This window comes from Grammomys surdaster, unplaced genomic scaffold, assembly GCF_004785775.1.
Source record: "Grammomys surdaster isolate TR1022 unplaced genomic scaffold, NIH_TR_1.0 126531, whole genome shotgun sequence".
Lineage (NCBI taxonomy): Eukaryota > Metazoa > Chordata > Mammalia > Rodentia > Muridae > Grammomys > Grammomys surdaster.
Genome location: NW_021621323.1, coordinates 716,749 through 735,421, shown reverse-complemented (window position 1 = coordinate 735,421; position 18,673 = coordinate 716,749). Strand labels below are relative to the sequence as shown.

Genomic DNA, 18,673 nt, shown 5'->3' with positions numbered 1-18,673 from the left:
AGAAAGAAAGAAAGAAAGAAAGAAAGAAAGAAAGAAAGAAAGAAAGAGGTTAATTTGCATCTTTGAGTCCCTTATGGCCAGATTTTTTGTGTGTGAAATACATAAGTGATGTGTTCTCATTTTAACTTGCTACAGAAATGCCATTCTATATTCTTTCTGCTCACATATGAAAGAATGAATCTGCTATACTTGCCTGAATTAAGCCTGAAAGTCACTTCAACTAAGTTTAGCTCTAGGGTGTCCTCGTTCTGAAGTGAGATTTTTGAAGTATTTTTCAAGTTAGGCCCTGAAAACGCAAAAGTATTAAAACACTGTGAGACCAGTGGTGAGAGTTATCAGAAAAGCTGGTTATGTAACATCATAAGACTTCTATTCTTTCTCATTCCATCCTGAAAGTATCAGAGCATGAATTCAGAGGAAGTTACCCAAGGCAGCCCTGTATCTGAGGATGGGGATCAAAGAGATGCTGGCAAATGTTCCACTGTCAGAAAAACCTCCTGTCTTACAAGATGAAAGCCTGTCTATACAGAACATGGTTTCCATTTATTTCTGTCTCATCATCCAACATCCACCATGCTCAAGTATCATGAGGAAGTAATTTGAACTGTTTATCCAACTCTAGATCTCAGTGACGACATAGTGCATTCATACTATGGAAATGTCATAGGTATGGTCCTCTGCTCTCCATGCAGGCCCCCCATGGAAGAGTCTCAGACACTACTGACCCCTGTGGTGAGCTGTGGGCCTCCTGGAGCTCTGTTGACCCGCCCTGTCATCCTAACTCTGCATCACTGTGCAGACCCCAACACCGAGGACTGGAAGATCCAGCTCAAAAACCAGGCAGTGCAGGGACAGTGGGAGGTGAGTTGAATGTCTGTAGGAGAAACATGGTACCATTTGTCCATCATTGATACAAGTAGGGGAGACCTTTATTTTTTGAAGCAAAGCAGCTTTTTTAGCTCACACTCAAAATGAGAGCCAGAAGACCAGTAACTATTTCCTTATCTTCTTACTGATGGCACCAGAAAGGGGATGTTCAAAATCAGCTCACAGAGTAAAGGATACTCAGAAGTCCAAGGACCCACTGTTAGGAGTATGGGCACACCATGCTAGGAGAGGAGCAAAGGAGGGATCATCAGAACTTTCATCAGAAGTTTTCACTTAGCATCTGTCTCTCAAGAATATCTTTATCAAATACATATGTATATGACAGTATAAATATATATGTATAAAAATTACATATGCAAAATGTGAAGTTACAATATAATCACTTATGGTATTTTTAACCAAAGAAATTACAAAGATCCACATGGAAAGTTTAAAGCTATAATATTTTAAGAAAACTGACTTAGCATCAAAGCACAATATTCTAGGATTAACTAGATTTTTCCTTTCTACGAACATTGGCTACATGAAGGAATTATTCCTTATCAGAGTACCTCAAGTCTACGATTGAGTTTGGGGTTATACTTTAACTGTAGTCTTTAAAAAGATTTATACAGGCTTATCTTTAATGTCATATATATATATATATATATATATATATATATATATATATATATATATCCACCAACAAAAATATCTAAAGCTCTATCTTAAGTGTTTGCGAGGTACTCTGCTAAGTGCCCTTTCCATTTCTGGGGCTAAATGATGATATCAATGACATAGGGGTGAACTCAAGAGTCCAAGAAAATAGAATAGAAGGAACATTCTCATGTAAACCCTTGAATGACAGGTTTGAGCCATGGTATCCACTGTCAGTCATAGACTTCCTGAACAATATCCCCTCAGGTTCTTCTGTCTCCATTGTCATGAAGCCTAGAATAACCTTAGAGGTCCTGAGCTGCTTTTATTACCAGTATAAGATTCCTTTATACTCACGTCAAACTATGATTTCATTGACTTTGTTAAAATATGGCTCATTATATGTCAGATGATGTCATAAGACCTAACCAATAAACTATCACCTGAAGTAGTAGTGAGCTATCACCTACTACATTCGTATCTTTATCTAGACCTGGAGATTAATTTTCATTCATTAACATTTTTGAGTAGTTGGCAGTCACCATGAGTTGGATTCACCTGGTAGAAAGCATTGGAAAAATGACTCTTGCTCTGTGGAAACAAAATGATCTAATTCAGAGACTGAGTGGTGTTCATGCATGTGTTTTATCTCCCACACATCTTTCTTTCTCAATCCAAGTTGAAAGACTACATAAAATTCATAATGTGTACTTGTCTACAGTAAACCATGACTCTGCTGGCCTTGTGCCTGCCATGTTGTTGGCTGACCTCAGGGAGGACTGGACTCTTAACCCAACCTCATGCTTTATTAGCCCGGTCTAGGTGTCCAGTATGTCTTATCACCTTCCACCCTGCCTCCTGGAAGCCTGTGGAATGTTGACTCGTGGCTGAATGACCTCCCTCTTTGTTAGTATATAAGTTAGGCCATTTAGTTATATGGCAATAAATCAAAATGTGATTGAATTAGCAACTGTCATTTTACAAAAATCATCACTTCCACTTATTTCATACTAAATATTTTTATGTCTAAAATAATGAAATGTTTAATGAATTGCATAAGGAAAATAGCATAGCCATATGTAAAAGGCAGTATGTCCTTGCTACAGCTCACCTTGTGGAGATTCTGAGAGCTGAGATTGTTTAGGGGAAAGTATATTGTTCTGAGAAATTGGAAGAGAAAGTACAGTGATACAATATAATGTCTTAATTCCACTAATTATTTTTAAATATGTGTTCTTGGGCGAAAGGTTGATAGGCTATGGTGGTACCTTAACAATTTATACTTTTCGAAGAAATAAGACATTGGAGGATTAAAATGCCAAATCCTCAGAAAGCAGTTAATGATCTCAAGTATACTAAAAGGGATAATTTATTATTATCTTTTGGCTTTTTTATAAATTCCAGGATACTTATGTCAATAACTGCATCAGTGTATAGACAGCAATAGAAAGAGCTGATACTAGAGAATGAAAACAGGTACCACAAAGTTTGTGAAAAATGAACTAGAACACAGGACCAGGTTTTTCCACCACCATCCATGGTGGCTGGCACATGTCCTTGTTAGCATAACCATGTTCCCTTCTCGATCATTCCCAGGATGTTGTGGTAGTTGGAGAGGAAAACTTTACAACCCCCTGTTACATTCAGCTGGATGCAGAGGCTTGCCATATCCTCACAGAGAACCTCAGCACCTATGCCCTGGTTGGGCAGTCCACCACCAAAGCAGCTGCCAAGCGTCTGAAACTGGCCATCTTTGGGCCCCTCTGCTGCTCGTCCCTGGAGTACAGCATCAGAGTCTACTGCCTGGATGACACACAGGATGCCCTGAAGGTAAGTGTTTCCCACTCAACCAACCCTCTTCACCCTTACCTGGAAGCTAAGGTTTGGAGTGATCTTACACACTTGGTAGTGGCTCTGAGCAGGTGTGCAAACACATGCATTACGTCCCAGAGGAAGCAGTTACGCAAATAGATGTATCTCAGAGGCCATGCTGATAAATAAGCTGTTTTCTCTGTGCTAATTCCTCCCAAGGGCTACTTTTGTTTACCTTACTTGAGCTCTTTTAATGAAAAATGTAGAAGAATTTGGCAACGAAGCCCGTGGATGGTAAATAATCTGCTTCCATGTTTATCTCAGCTGTGTTCTTCCTATAAAAGAAATTGGCGTAATTGCTCACACTGTATGTTCCTCTTGTGTGCTACTTCATTTATATGCTTTCCCATTCTTTTTACGAGGGCTGTGAGGGAGAGGGTTAGCATTTGACAACAGGCTGCTGCTTTGCAGAATAAATGAGCTTAATTCCTGGTGTGATTATTGCCATTCGTTTTATCCCATTTGAAGCTTCAAGGGATATAATAAGTGCCTTTGAAGAAGTTATGATCTAGAAGGAGGAATAAAGGAAGTGAGCCAGGGTTGAGGAGATAAGCCAGAACATGATGAATGCCACAGCTGAGATTCAACATTCTCTGAGAGTTCGGGAAGAGAAGCTACATAGTATTTTAAGAAAATCTGAACAAGAACTAACATTTGAGTCTTGTTATAATGGAAGGTAAGGTTTTAAGCACCATTGATAGGAAAAAAGATAGTAGATGCCTATATATATGGAAAGGACGAAGACACAGAAAAGTGAACAGTAATTGATGCCTTTATACGATGTATTATACCAGTAAGCTGAGGATAATAGCATCTTTGCATAAGATGGACCTTAGTTATCAGAGACAGTATGTGGAGTCTACAACAGTTTAAACAGAAGCTAGGCATGATTGGTAATACACATTAGACCCATGACTCAGTGGACAGATTCAAGTTAATAAAAAGATGTGGCAGAGCTGTGATAATACCAGAGGAAAGAGAAGGAAACAGGGATACAAGGTCCTGAGCAAGCAGCATGGTGACTCACTCAAGTAGTGTCTGGAAGATCAAACTTCTGTCTCTAACAATGGCAAATCTAGGGTGAGTTGCTCTGTGAATTTGTCAAGTCAGGGTACTATGATGAATACCATGCGAGAGGAGACCTAAATGTGGACATTTATTCTTTATCATGGTGGAGGCTGGAAGCCCAGTGTGAGGGTTTCAGTGGGGTTGGACTCCACTAAGGACTTCTTCCAGGTTTCAGATAGCCAGTGTCTTGCTGAGTCTTCACAAGGTAGAGATGGTCAGGAAGGTGTGGAGGTCCCTTTATAATGACATCTATCTCATTCAGAATAGCCTTACTCTCATCATCTAATTATCTTCCAAAAATCTAGTCTCTTAAAACTCTCACCCTGTGGATGAGGATTATCAACTATTAATTTAGGTGAGAAAAACATTTGTTGGCAATAGTAATTTTACTTATGGACTACTGAGTTAGGCATATAAACCTGGCCTCGAAAGATATCCAAAGGACAATTTTATATCTATAAATATGTAGAACTATTATGTGATGCAACAGTTCTAAAAATAGCATACACTTTTCAAACAATCATATATGAGGTTGATTTTCTGAACAGACAACAGATCCCAATGCGTACATACAGGCATCAGTGATATCATGGTGATATTTGTCCACTGCTCTTAGAAGGAAAAATCTCCAAAGAGAAGGGTAGACTAATGAAAATAACAATTATTACTGAGTGCTTCTATCTACCAGTCAAAATTCTACATAATTATTATTAACTCATTCAATCTTTACAATAGCACACAAAAGTATCATTATTCTACTTAACAGATGAGGACTCCAAAGATCAGCAAAGTTTAAGTTGCTCTAGGTAACATAGCAATGGCATAGAGAAAGCAAGCCTCGAGGGTGGCCAGTTAACTACAGTTGGTCTATGGAACTAACTTGAACAGAAAGTCAGATGTGAACTAAGGAGAGGTTGCCATGGTATGGGAGCAGGAAGGCTGGCCAGCCACAGGAAATTAGAGTACCAGGGGAGGGAAATAAGAATGAAAACAGTCAAGAAATCCAAAGGAAGAACATTTCTGACTGGCAGGGTATTTCTTTCTGCAGTTTCTAACCAGAGAATGACTTTGAATTGTGAAATCTGGAGGTTACAGCTCAGGGATCCTGGGAAGCCACCACAAAGACTGTGGCAAGGGAGAAATGAGCAGCCATAGGCAACTGTGCAGTTCTCATGGTGGGTGTGGCCATCAAGGTTTCCAGGGAGAGGAAGGGATGTTGTTGGTCACTGCATATGTTCTTAATGATTGAGCTTGTTGGGTTTCCTGATATGGAAGTGAGTGATCTGAATTTGGCCCATATAAGGCTGCCAGTTGTTTCTTTTTTCCTCCTTGCTGATATGTGTAACACTCCTAAGGCACTGTCAGAATACAAATCATGCTAGATTTAAATTCTTCCTGGAAAAAAAAAACTGTAATTGTTGGAAAGCCATGGGGTCTGATTAAAGTGAATCTTCTGAACAATTCCATGAAAATTTATTGCAAGAAGCACACAGACAAAGACATTGATGGTATCTGAAATGTTTCATACATATAACTTTTATTCTGATACAGCAATACTCCGGATCTCCTAACCTGCCTTCCCAAGAGACAAACAAGTAATTTATGCAAAAATGTTATACTTTTTTAAAAGAAAACACATTTGAGTATGTTAATTATAGAGCAGTGATAGAAATGGTCAATGCAAAAGAAGTCCAATGAATTGCTCTCGGCCGTGAAAGCAGCCCACAGGCAGTTTGTATCATGGTCAGTGCTTTCCAGACAGACATTTATAAACTCTCAGCATCTAGGGACCCAGCACTTAGTTGAAAAGAAACATGAATAATGGATGAGGTATTCTTGCACCTCTTGGCCCGTTAATGATGCAGGGATACCAAAATTCTGGTAATAAGTAAATGATCTACTCAACATTCTGAAGAGACAGTTCAGCCATGTCTGTACTACCTTACCAATACTTGAATAGGAACCTGGAGACTCATTAGCTCAAAAGGGCCCCCCAGTACCAAAAGCATACCTTCTTGGGAGACTTCCTGCTGTTTCTCATTGCTAGTCTGGCATCTCCATGCTCATCTTGTAGTCCTCACACTTCCAAGCTCCATCCATCCCCCTTCCTAGTCCTTCCTTTCCCTTTCCTGTCATTTCCTTTCTCAGTAATTCTTATTTAATACTTCTTTATTGTCTTATATGTACAAAATCTACGTGGGTTTCAGAGATTTGTTTCAGGATCCTTCTACAAAGACTCTATTCGACATTGGCTGGGACTTGGAGTTATAAAACAATGCTTTCTGCATATTTTACAGTCACTTAAGAGCTAGTATCTTAAACATGTTTGTACATCTTTGTGTGAGTCCATTATGGACAAATAGCTTGCATTCTCGAGTTATCCATTCCCCCATTTCTTCACTTAATCATCTTAGCCACTACTAGACCTTTCAGACAGCTCTTCATTTCTTCTAGTACCCCTAGGGAAGCCCCATTGTCTTAGTTTACAACAAAGCTGAGAGAGAAAACTCTACTCATTCTCACACTCCATACCTGTTCTGGGACATCTCTCCACTTGTGGGTTGCATTTTTCTCATGCTCCTCATAACCCACTATATTTCCTTAAATGTAGACCACTGCTTCTACCAGCCCCAGCAGGGACTGTTTTGTGGTCTTTCTTTTTACTTGTTTTACTCCAAATGTTCCCTCAAATTTAATGTTACCTCCAGATTGACCATTCTCGGTATATGTGTTTTTAGTCTTCTTCCACCTCACGTCACTCACCCATGCAAGTAGACATGTTCATATTCTAGTCTCAGCAGTAATTTCTTCTTTGTCAGGATCTCCAATCTGAACATGCCTCCTAGTATAAGACTAAAATCCCATGAGCATCCATCTCTGTCACAACCAAGTTGACACTTGCTTTTAGAAGCAGCTTCCCCAACCTTCCCTAGTCTCTTGTTCCAAAAATCCTCGTTTCTGTTTATCCGTCTCCAGAGAGGACTCATCTCAAACATATTCTCCCATTGAGCTGTAGCAAGCTATACTGATTCCCATCTCCAATGATGCACACAAATTAACACATTCTCTCTTTTCATTCAGGCTCATTTCCTATTAGACTCATTACAATCCCAAGATGACTAATCTGAGCAGTTCTTGTCCTTTTATTGATCTCTTCCTAATGCATTGTATTTCACACAGCAGTTGTTTGGTTTAGAACTTCTTCCTTATCCCCCATGTCCTGGTCATATCATAGTCATCTGAATGCCTAGCAGTGATCTCCCCTTTCCATGGATACTCTATAAGATTGGTCCTTTATGTCTCCTTGTCTTTGATGTAGTCTCTTTTCTCTAAATCTGGGCCCTGGGAGGAAGGAGATCTTCTTCCTGCTTTATGCTTAAAGCTAACTCCTTGCCACTAACACTTGTAGCCCAGTGTTGTGTCTCCAAGGACTTGACCTTCTCATAAAGTTGCAGCTAGATGTAGGGAGTCTTTCTGGATTGTGGAAAAACAAAGACATGGGACTATGGTTGGGGTCCAGCAGAGTACTCATTTTCAATGAATACAATTACTTAGTCCTTGTGAGTTATTAGAAAAGATGGTTGCCTGAATATACCAGGACTGTAAATTTTTACTTATTAAAATCAATTCTGTGTATATTAAGAATCTTTTTAAAATCTAGTTATATTTTTATGGGTATGGATAGATAAAGAAAAGGAGGATCCCTTTCAGTCAGGCTCAAGGAGACCAAATACGTCCTTTCATCTTTCTGCCTACTTCTTTGAGTTTGGCAGCTTTTGTAACAATTTTCCTGAGTTTTGTTAAGCCCTGGAGCAAAAATGGTCACCTGAAACTTAAAAGCTTCACTTAGCAATTTGGAACCACTGATGTAGAATCAGAATGCCAGCAGTGACTGCTGGGGTAAAAGTCAAGGCCGACAGAAGACAGCAGGCATCTTTTATATACTTTTCAGGATCCTTTCTTCCTGTGCACATGCATGAAGGACCAGTGGGAGCAAAGCTGAGGTTGAGTTCACACAGGCAGATAAAGATGCTGGAAACTGTGAGAATAGTCTAGAATAAACTCAAATAGAGAGGTCAAGTATATTGAAAAGATAGAGTTTGGAGTATCACTGAGTTTCTATTTTTATCCTCCTCCTTGGGTGATTAAAATAATAAAAATGATGTTTTCTTTTCATTATTTGTAAGGCCTTAAATCCTAATATAAATAGACTAGAAATTAATAGAGAACAAGGCTATATTTAGAATAAGTCTTAAAACTCCAAGAGAGAAAAATATATCTATGTAGAAATAAGTAGTGCTGCTCCATTATTAGCCACTCCTCTTCATAATAAAGACCCTCAGTAAATGCTGGGATCTAAAACTTAAAAGGAGCTATTTGTATTTATTCTGTATGCATGATGTTCATTGAGTTTCTAAAAGATGTATTTGTGATCAAGACTAAATTATATACCTTACCACATTCTGGTTTTCTCTTTGGAGTCTCTGGATACAGAGAAAACTCTCATTTAGATTAATCTAATTCTCAAATACCTTAATATTTCCAGGAGGAAACAGTAACTCTGTAAAAGAGAGATACAAAATAGAGGACTAAAACACTGAAAAGTAAGGAAAACAAAATGGTTTTGATGATGCTCAGTTGACAATGGTGTGATGCCCTCCTAAGCTGAGCTTGCTAGGCAACGTAATAAAGGGGTAGAGGTTTCATTTTCATCCTGCCACCTGTTGTCAACTCCACTGTTGTCCATCTGCTACTGCTTCATGGCAAGCAGCAGGTGACCTCAAAACTAACTTGTCTGTTAAACTGTCAAGATCCTGGCTTCTGACATTAATCTATCCATGCATATTATACATATATCAGATAAAACCAAGAAAATATGCTACAGGTTCCAATGATTGTGCCTACCTCCAGGACCCCTGAAAGATTCAAGAACAACCTCAAGGAATTTGGCACAAAATAAGGACTAGATCCTATTAACTTTCCTACATGGGCACTGGGACTATTATGGTACTTGAAAGATGGCAAATCAACAAAGATGTTTAATCTATCTGTGGTCTATCTTTAGGATGTTTCTTCTTTGGTGGCAGTCTAGTGGGTCAGATGTTGTCATAGCAATCTGTATAGTGCCTCAGAATTTATCTTCTCATTGTCATCTTCTCATGAGATGTGGACTTAGTCCTATCATATATTGTGCAAATGACCTACTTGATGAATTGACTTTTATAGGGGTCATAGGAAAGGAAAAGTTGTGCTAACCATAATAATACTCATCAGAGAATACCTACAAGCTGCTGTTCTGAATATGTAAATGTATGAATATCCTCCACAGCAAAAGATCTTCACAAATATGACCTTGTTCCCCACTTGACAGAGCAGATATAAAATAATACCAAGTGTTTTACAGTGTAGGGAACTTCTCTTACCTGTGGTCAGTAGGTGTTATAAGGTGTATAAGGATGAAAGGGAGATGGGGGAGATGTTTCATTGTTGGATATGAAGACTGAAGAAGGAATCATGAAAAGGAAAGCAGGTTAAAAAAGCCAAGAGAGAAATAGAAAGTAAATTCCCTCCCTGCAAGTCTCCAGAAGAGAAGGCTGCCCTCATGTTCCTTAAGTGCACATATTAATGTTTGGTTTGGGCTGATGGCCTAAATAGCACAAGACAGTAAGTTTGGTAATTTTGGGTGTGTTTTAACATAGGAATAAAGACTAGACAAAACCAGGGCAGGTTTCTCTGAATCTGAAGGCAGATTTAGTGCAGACAGTCAACACAATCACTGGGGGCTGGTCTGAGGCTTCATGTGCTTGGTGTACTGAATATGTGCTAAGTGTTCTCACCTAATAGAGTTCTGTGAAGATAATTACCTCAAGTTTTGGTAATTGCTCATGGAATTTGAGTAATAACATGTTAAAGGGTAAAGAGAAGTTCAACATGAACTCAGATGTATTAGAGGGATCTGAAAGTGCCTGTTCCATGATACTATGTGAGACATCCTTGCTTACATTACAAGAATACACAGGGGAGACAAGTGACATGGGCTTTCTGTTGAATGGGACCCTTGGCACAGTGCTTTGAGAGGATCACAAACTTCCTTGACCAGGCAGGCTAAAAGTGGCAGCTCAGCCCAAGCATCTGTGGCACCAGCAGCTGCTGGAACAGCAGGCAGAGCCCTGGAAACGAAGGGACTTTGACGGGGAATGTTTGCACATGGTCACTGGCGTCTAGCCTTATTATTATTAAGAATGAAGGCAGGCAGACAGACTTAGGGGGAGGGCAGAGCATCCCAGTGCGAACACAGGAAAGGAAAGTAGCAGCATGAGGTGACATTGACCTGAGCAGGTGGAAGAGGCTGGCTGACTGTCAGCTATTCCCCATTGCCCATCTCAGCAGCCAGAGGCCTGAAGGCCAGAGGCGGGGACAGCAGGCACAGGGCTGAGAGCTGCCTGCTGGAAAGCTGGCAGGGAACAGGAGAGAGGGACTGCTGCTCTTTTTGGCCTCTGCTTTAGCAGAGTGCAGGCACACTGCTGTGACAGGGGCTGTGGAAATAACCACAGTAGTAGAAAGAAACTTCTCATTCCCAAATGACCAGGGCATGTTTCAACATAGGAATAAAGACTAGACAAAACCAGGGCAGGTTTCTCTGAATCTGAAGGCAGATTTAGTGCAGACAGTCAACACAATCACTGGGGGCTGGTCTGAGGCTTCATGTGCTTGGTGTACTGAATATGTGCTAAGTGTTCTCACCTAATAGAGTTCTGTGAAGATGATACCCTAGCATGGCCGTGGACTGGGTCAGCACCAAGGACAGAGAAAAGGGAAGGTCCTAGCCCCATAAGCTAAGGCAAGCCCAAACTTCTGGAGGAGGAGGGCTGGCTTCTATGGCCTTCATTCAATATCTTTGGGGCTCAATGATTTCTCTACAGTAGCTCCTTATATCCACCAGTGGACTTGTTATTGCTGATCCAGCTCCTTAGTAGAAGTAGATGGAGCCCATTCCTATTTCTGTTTCTGTTAGAAATAGAACATAGAAATAGTCTCTTTTAAGTACAGAGACAGTTCCAAGTAGACAATCAAAACAAAAAGGTGGGTTTGTCTCCTCCCTACCCTTGCTAGTGACCAGTGATAAGTTATCAGTGATTTAGTGATCTTTAGTGATAAGAAACTGAAATTTAACAGGTATCCTAATTGTGAGACTTCTCTAGTGGGAAGTGTGCCCATGGGTGGAAGGACCATTACGAGAAAAGGGGCAGGGAGGGAAGAAGTTGCAAATCCCACGTGGCTGGACAGTCTTGAAAAATGAGAATTTCTGGTGGTACAGAGAGAACATAAGAGTCATAGGTTCTCAGGTATACCTCCATTGACCTTTCTCTGCTGGACCCAATGTGGACATATCTTACTCTCTGAGAGCCTGTGAGAGCCCCAAGAACAGACCAGAGCTGTTTTATTTTTCCTCATAGGCCTTTAAAAGAGTTTAAATTTATGACACCTCTTAAGTGGCCCAGGCTAATGGCTTGGCATGGATAGTGACTTGGTTTAATTGGTAATTGTGCAAGCTGCTTGTTTCTATGGTGGAATTCCATGTTGCTGCCTTTGCTGCAGTCTTTCCTAGGCTTCTAGAATCAATTCAGCCCTCATTCAGCTCTCTGTTGGAAGCAGATGCCACAGCAAGTAGCTTCTCAGATCCAAGGGAAAGTTCTTGGTGACATTACTCTAGGATTCATGTACGTGTGCTCCCATGAAGAAATGAGATAGAGATCTGGTGTCAATCACTCTTATGTCATTTTTGAGATACTTTTCAAAGTAAAACAGGAGTCAGAGACAGTTTATCAGAGCAATCTGTAGGTTCACACAGGACACTAACTATTAGAAGTGAGTCTGGTTGCCAATAAGAAAGACAACCTCAACAAAGGAAGGTGACCTTTATATTTCTAAGCACAAACAACCTAGATGATCCTGATGTTTATTATGACATTTATTTCCAAGGTCACGGTATTTTGCTAAATCTTCCTAAATCTTTTGACCTTTGGTTCTTATTCTCCATTAAGGCATATGAAATAACCTAACCTTTGTGACTCAAAAACATTCTGTCAAAACACTGTTTTAGAGTGGATCTCCTTTCAGCCTGGTTATAGGTTCACATGGTCTCTATACCATGCAGAACTGAAGCAGTGGGCTAAGCCACATACTTCCTGACACATATCTCAATGACACTGAGTGACTGTTTCCAAGAAGACCATGAAAGGAAAGAATTTATCTGTAAAGTCATGTTTCATTGATGAGTATGTCAGTTATTGTTACTTCATCATTGTATTCATATTGCATATATTAACTAACATGATTTCATGGAGGAAGATTCCAGAAAGACAAGTGTGCTGTGTACAAGTCACAGTGTATTTTTAAGTTGAAATTGCCGTAGCATATCTCAGATTAGACCACTGAGCACTAGCACTGAAAACAGCCTGAGAAGCATGTCCTGTGGGTTGACACCTCTTCTGACATAAAACTTACAGGTGAACATGACTGTCATTTTGTCTCACAGGTAGATTTACATGATTTTTATTACCAAGGAGTTCTACTTACTCATTGAAATAATTTATCTGTGCTTGAGTATCTTTAGTGCTTTGGTTGTTTGTTGTTATTGTTGTTGTTTTGTGTTTTTATCTTATTTTTTTGAAACAGCATCTGAATATGTAGCTCTAGCTGTTCTGTAACTTTCTATGTAGACTAGGCTGGCCTTGAACTCACAAAGATCCATTTGCCTCTGCCCCCCAAGAGTGCTGGATTAAAAGTGTATGCCACCATATCTTGCCAGTAGTTAGGTTCTTGTCTCCTGTAAATCATGGTCTTTTTTTTTGTCACATTGAATATCTTAATTGTAGTAGCACTAGCAACTATTTTTCAGAAAAAATCTATGTTAAATTTGAGTTATATTCCTTTTTTAACTCCTCACTCAGATATTGTTGTGAGAACAGCTGCTTATACCAGCCATCTTTAAGACAGAGACCAAGTTGACACACCTCAAGCCCAGTGCCCCATTGGCTAACACAAGACAACATTAGTACTTCTGCATTCATTAATCTCAGCTTATACATTTGTTTTCTTTAATATGACATTGATATATTAATGTGCTAATATGGGTTTACAATTTGGGAATAAATTAAAATAAAATTCACAATCAGGTATTTATTGGTAGATAATACATCCTATTGTTTTACTTATAAATGGTCAAGAGGTCATGTTCTAGCTCTGCACAGCAGCTGATTATGGGCTTCCTGATTGATGGAGAAATGATGAGAGAGAGAGAGAGAAAGAGAGAGAGAGAGAGAGAGAGAGAGAGAGAGAGAGAGAGAGAGAGAATTCTCTGCCCCCACTGCTACTAAGTGCTACTTTGTTGTTTGTTTTCTCTCTTTGAAAGGAGCTCCCCAAGCTGCTCTAAGCCCACTCTTCATGAGAGAAAACACCCTAGCATGACTTCTGAGAAATTGAATACTTAGCCTTAGTCTTGGACTGTCTCCAACCCAGACTTAGCTTTCAAAATTTCTTGCGATCAAGGTCATGGCCAACAGGCAGCTAAGATTTTGTTAGGTTGTCCATCCTGGCAAGAAAACAGATGATGATAAGGAGCTGTCTTCTGGCATTCTATGTTGACTGTAGGGATGGGGTGTGTATTCTACATTGTTGGGTACAATTACCTCCCAGAATACAATGCATCTTCTTTCAGACATCCCAGGGAGATAATTTGGATGTAATGAAGATCTATAGTAATCAGATAATTATTATCGATTGCTCTTTAGATGTCTTGATGAGGTAATTAGGGCATACTGGAAAGAAGCTAGAACTGATTGATTGGCATGACTGTAATCTCAAAGATTTCTAATTATGTTTCTTTTCTTCTAATGGCTTATAAACAAACATCATTTTAGCTTTAGAATTTGTCAGGTGCCAGGTTCACTGGGAACATCAGCTTTCTCTATTATGCTAACTAGACACCGAACATGATCAACATAAGCTCATTATGTGTTCCTGCTATAGCAGAAGCAACTGCAATTAACCCTCACATCTCTTCCCTGTTCCACAGGCTGACAGAAGATTCTTGTCAGTGAATGGGGTGTGCAGAGGAGGGTGGCTATGTGTGATAGTGGGCTGGCTAGATCTGTAGGTCCTACTGGGGACTCTGGGAGTTTGCTGAGGTAAGCACAGCAGACCTAGGGCATAGTGACAAGGATTCTGTGTCAGGGTGGGTAGCTGGCTGCTCAGCTCCTGTCACAAGTAATAGCTACTCATCGGCAGCCATGGAGGAGAGCAGGTCAATACTATCAGACATCTGGACCACACACTCATCTGTACCAGAGGGATCTTGCCTCATGATTTCCATTAGACACTAATTAGAGGATTCCCTATCTGAGACTATGTTCCCCATTATCCTAGTATTTTCTATGCCTCAAAGTGCCTTTCAGCAGTTGGTGATGGCAGCTGAGAACCCAGGAAGCAGCAGTTTCACAGAGCTGTTTGCATTTTATCCATGATGATATTGAGCTCAGTAGTGACTAGATGGCCAGAGTGTGGCTTCTCTGGGTATCTTGCAACATAGACCCAACTTGTCCCCTGTGGTCCTTCTGTATTTCATACCTTGGATGATTTTTCAGTGCACGCAGATAGCATTCTGAATGGATGTCTGTATTCTTTAATTTCCTATTGTTAGGAGAAATATCACCACCAAAGACAACCATATTTTGCTTTATCTTATTTACAATTATGGTCATTTTCCAGAATCCCCACTTTTAAGAGGTCATAAATTTCACAATATTTTAATCATTAAAACTTTGGTAGCATGAGAGAAGTACAAGGGAGGTTCATTTCATGCATTGATATTAATAACTTATAGAAAGCTACTGTTTGGATAATTTCAGCTGTAGTTGGAAATGCTTCATTAAGTCCCATTAAGCAGCTTGAGAAATGGATGTGAATATAGACTTTGTCTTCCTGTAACATCTTTATGCTGTAAATGAAGACTGGAGTGGGGTTTCTTCACCTAGAATTTTTGAGAGATGGGGCAGGCTTTTTAAAACTCTAATCTAGGTAGGTGTTTGGTTCAGAAAATATTGTTTTCAGTCTTCATTATCTCTATGCAAAGGTTTTTCTCTAATAGGATATATATCCTCCTTTGAGCTCTTTAGATAATGTTCTGGCCATGCAATCAAAGAACCTATGCTACAAAAATTGTTGAGTATGATAGCACATGCTTGTAATCTCAATACCAGGGAAACAGAAGAGTCAACCTCGGAGGTCCCCTGCCTAGCCTATTTGAAGAGATCCAGGCTACTGAGAAACCCTATCTCTGAACAAATGTGGATATCAAATGAATGTCACTTAAGATTTTCCTTTGTGCATGTACACACACACACACACACACACACAGTCTTAGTAACTATGATTTAGGTACTTTATACATTTCTGTATATTAACTAAATCATAAATGACTGAACTAAGTGTCTAAAATAATCCACATTTTCGGTTGTTGTTGGTTGTTGGTCAGTTTTACCAAATTTCAAGGAAAATCTGCTTTCTTATCAGTTTATCTCTATTCCTATTAACATTTCCCTTGTATTCCTGTCTCTTCCCATTCTCAATGTCAGTCTCTTTTCTTGCCAACTACAAAAAGCAAACTGCTGACTTTTCACACATGTGGTATGATGTAACCTACACAGGCTACTTGCCAATGTGGCTTAAGACAATGGTCAGGATTTCATACTCAAGGTCTCAGACCCGCAGGCAGTAGTATTCATGGCATTATTGAAGTACAGTAGTCTATCTAACAGACATGGTGATGAAACTTAATTTACTTGATGAGAAGTCTGATGGAAATTAGGCAGTTCTATCAATAATATACCTTCCTTTGGGATATGTCATTGTAGGAAGTTCTACAACTGGAGAGGCAAATGGGAGGCCAACTCCTAGAAGAACCCAAGGCTCTTCATTTTAAAGGCAGCATCCACAACCTGCGCCTGTCAATTCATGACATCGCCCATTCCCTCTGGAAGAGCAAATTGCTGGCTAAGTATCAGGTAAGGCTACCAAGAGACACTAACTACTGGGAGATGGATAATTAAGATTTTATGGTCATGGATATCTCTTTTCTTGGAGACATTGCCATTGTTTCCCATCCCAACACTCATTTCTTCAAAACAGTATGGGCCAGGGTTTTGAAAAATATCAAATAAACATACTTAAAGGAATAGTTTTTAAAATATTCTTCTTAAAGTAACTGTACTGTTATTTTAGTAAGTTAGTTTTCAGCATTCACTGTATTAACACGAACAGCTTCAAGTGCATCCAAGGGAGGAGATGGGGCACTGCTATCTCATCTGACATTCATTGGTTTTCCATCTTGCTAGCTAGCAACACCCCTGCACTTTGCAGGAACCAAAGTTTGGTGGCTTACATGGTACATCAGTGAATGGCCCTGTCATTCACCGGTTCTGGATTTGGCACCAGAACCTCAAACTAAACACCATATTCATTCATGAATCCTTTCTTTGGCTTAATTACCACAAGTGTATAGGATTGACACTGTACAGTAATTTCGACAGTGAGGAGTGAGTTATCTGGTACAGGTTTTATGCCTCTCAGGCTAAGGACTGTTCTGTGAGGACTGATTTCCAACACGAGTTACTTTTAGCTACCACTGCCCTAGGCAAAGGTAAAGGCGTGAAAAGTTGTGGGACATCACAACATCCTGGGGCTAGCTCTGCCCTTCTCTAATACATCACACTAGGGATTTTTTTTTAAGTGAGAAATGATAGAGTGTGGAAGATTTATTTTAGGATCTTTCTAAGCTTTTTAATCACCTCTTCAACAATGGTAGTTTTTCAACGTGAGATACTCTGGTTAGGTGTGGTTTCTAGAGTTGATTCCATGGGTTCCAGACTCAACTAATCAACTTCCTCCCTTTTCGATATCAGCTGTTCTTTAACCTCTCTGCATCCGTTTTCTTATGTGAGGAGAGGTGAGGCTATCTTTGGGCAGAGAGCAGTCATGAAGTTGGATGAGGTGAAAACCTGAAAAGTTCTACTGTTTGATCAACACACCCAGTATCTCTTGTTTATGGTTACCATCCCATGTCTTCCAGGAAATTCCATTTTACCATATCTGGAGTGGCTCTCAAAGAAACCTCCACTGCACCTTCACTCTGGAAAGACTCAGCCTAAACACAGTGGAGCTGGTTTGCAAACTCTGTGTGCGGCAGGTTGAAGGAGAAGGGCAGATCTTCCAGCTTAACTGTACTGTGTCAGAGGTAAGATACTCTTAGGATCCTCTCCAGGATCCTGGGAAAGAATGGTTAGGGGTGGGCAAAGCTTTCCCTGTGTAAGTAACATGGAAGACTACCCAAGCTGTTCCTGTGTGCTTAATGCAACAGGGAGAGGAACTGTTTTTTTCAAAACTAAGTTTTCTTATGCCATCCATTCAAGACTCATACTGTAACTTATAAAAAGAGATCTGAGAACAAGACATGACAGTAAATCCTGGTAATCCCCAACACTCCTGAGAATTGCTTCAAATCCAAGGCTAGCTTAGCCTAAGTTGTGAGTTGTAGGCCAGCCATAGCCACATAGTGAGACCATGTTTTAACACACTACAAGAGAAACACAATTGAGATCTGGACTTCAAGTGCAAGGTTTTAGTAGCATACACGTGGAACTTTCCACCAGCATCCTTCATCTGCCTAGCTTTCAACTTCTGTCATTTTGTTGTAGTCATGTGCTACTGAGTGGAATGAAGGAAAAGAGGGCTGCTTGTTACCCCCTCTTTGCTCCCATATTGAAAGGAGAAGCTTTTAGGTCTCCTTTCTTTCTCTAACCTCCAAATATCAGAGAAGATGTATTTTACACCAGAGTTGGGGAGGTACTCCAGAAATAGAAGAAAATCCATACTCTCTATAGTGGTCCGTTTTAATCCATACTCTCCATAGCAGTCAGTTTTTGCCTTTGTCCGCTAAGATTTTCACACATGCAGCTGGGCATTTTTATACATTCATATTCCAGCAGTAACAATAGTTGCTGTTATTTCAAACCTCTCTGTAAGGAAATAGGAGGTACCCATGACCTTCTCTGTCCTCTTTGGATGCAAGGACTATGGTTTGAAAAGCGGTAAGCCTTCATGTTGGAGGAACAAAGGAGGATGAATAAGCCATTTGCTCAGAAAGCTGCCC

The 18,673-nt window shown here is 40.0% G+C and overlaps 1 protein-coding gene across 2 annotated transcripts in view; it reads left to right on the top strand.

The window, feature by feature from the left end:
* The window catches only part of Unc5c (unc-5 netrin receptor C), a 336,174-nt gene that overhangs the window by 307,802 nt on the left and 9,699 nt on the right, over positions 1 to 18,673 (top strand). For both annotated transcript variants that reach the window (XM_028760465.1, XM_028760464.1), the window contains 4 exons: positions 693 to 861; positions 3,121 to 3,354; positions 16,380 to 16,529; positions 17,594 to 17,758. In XM_028760465.1, the coding sequence (XP_028616298.1) occupies positions 693 to 861; positions 3,121 to 3,354; positions 16,380 to 16,529; positions 17,594 to 17,758 (718 nt within the window). The remainder of the gene's footprint in view (positions 1 to 692; positions 862 to 3,120; positions 3,355 to 16,379; positions 16,530 to 17,593; positions 17,759 to 18,673) is intronic.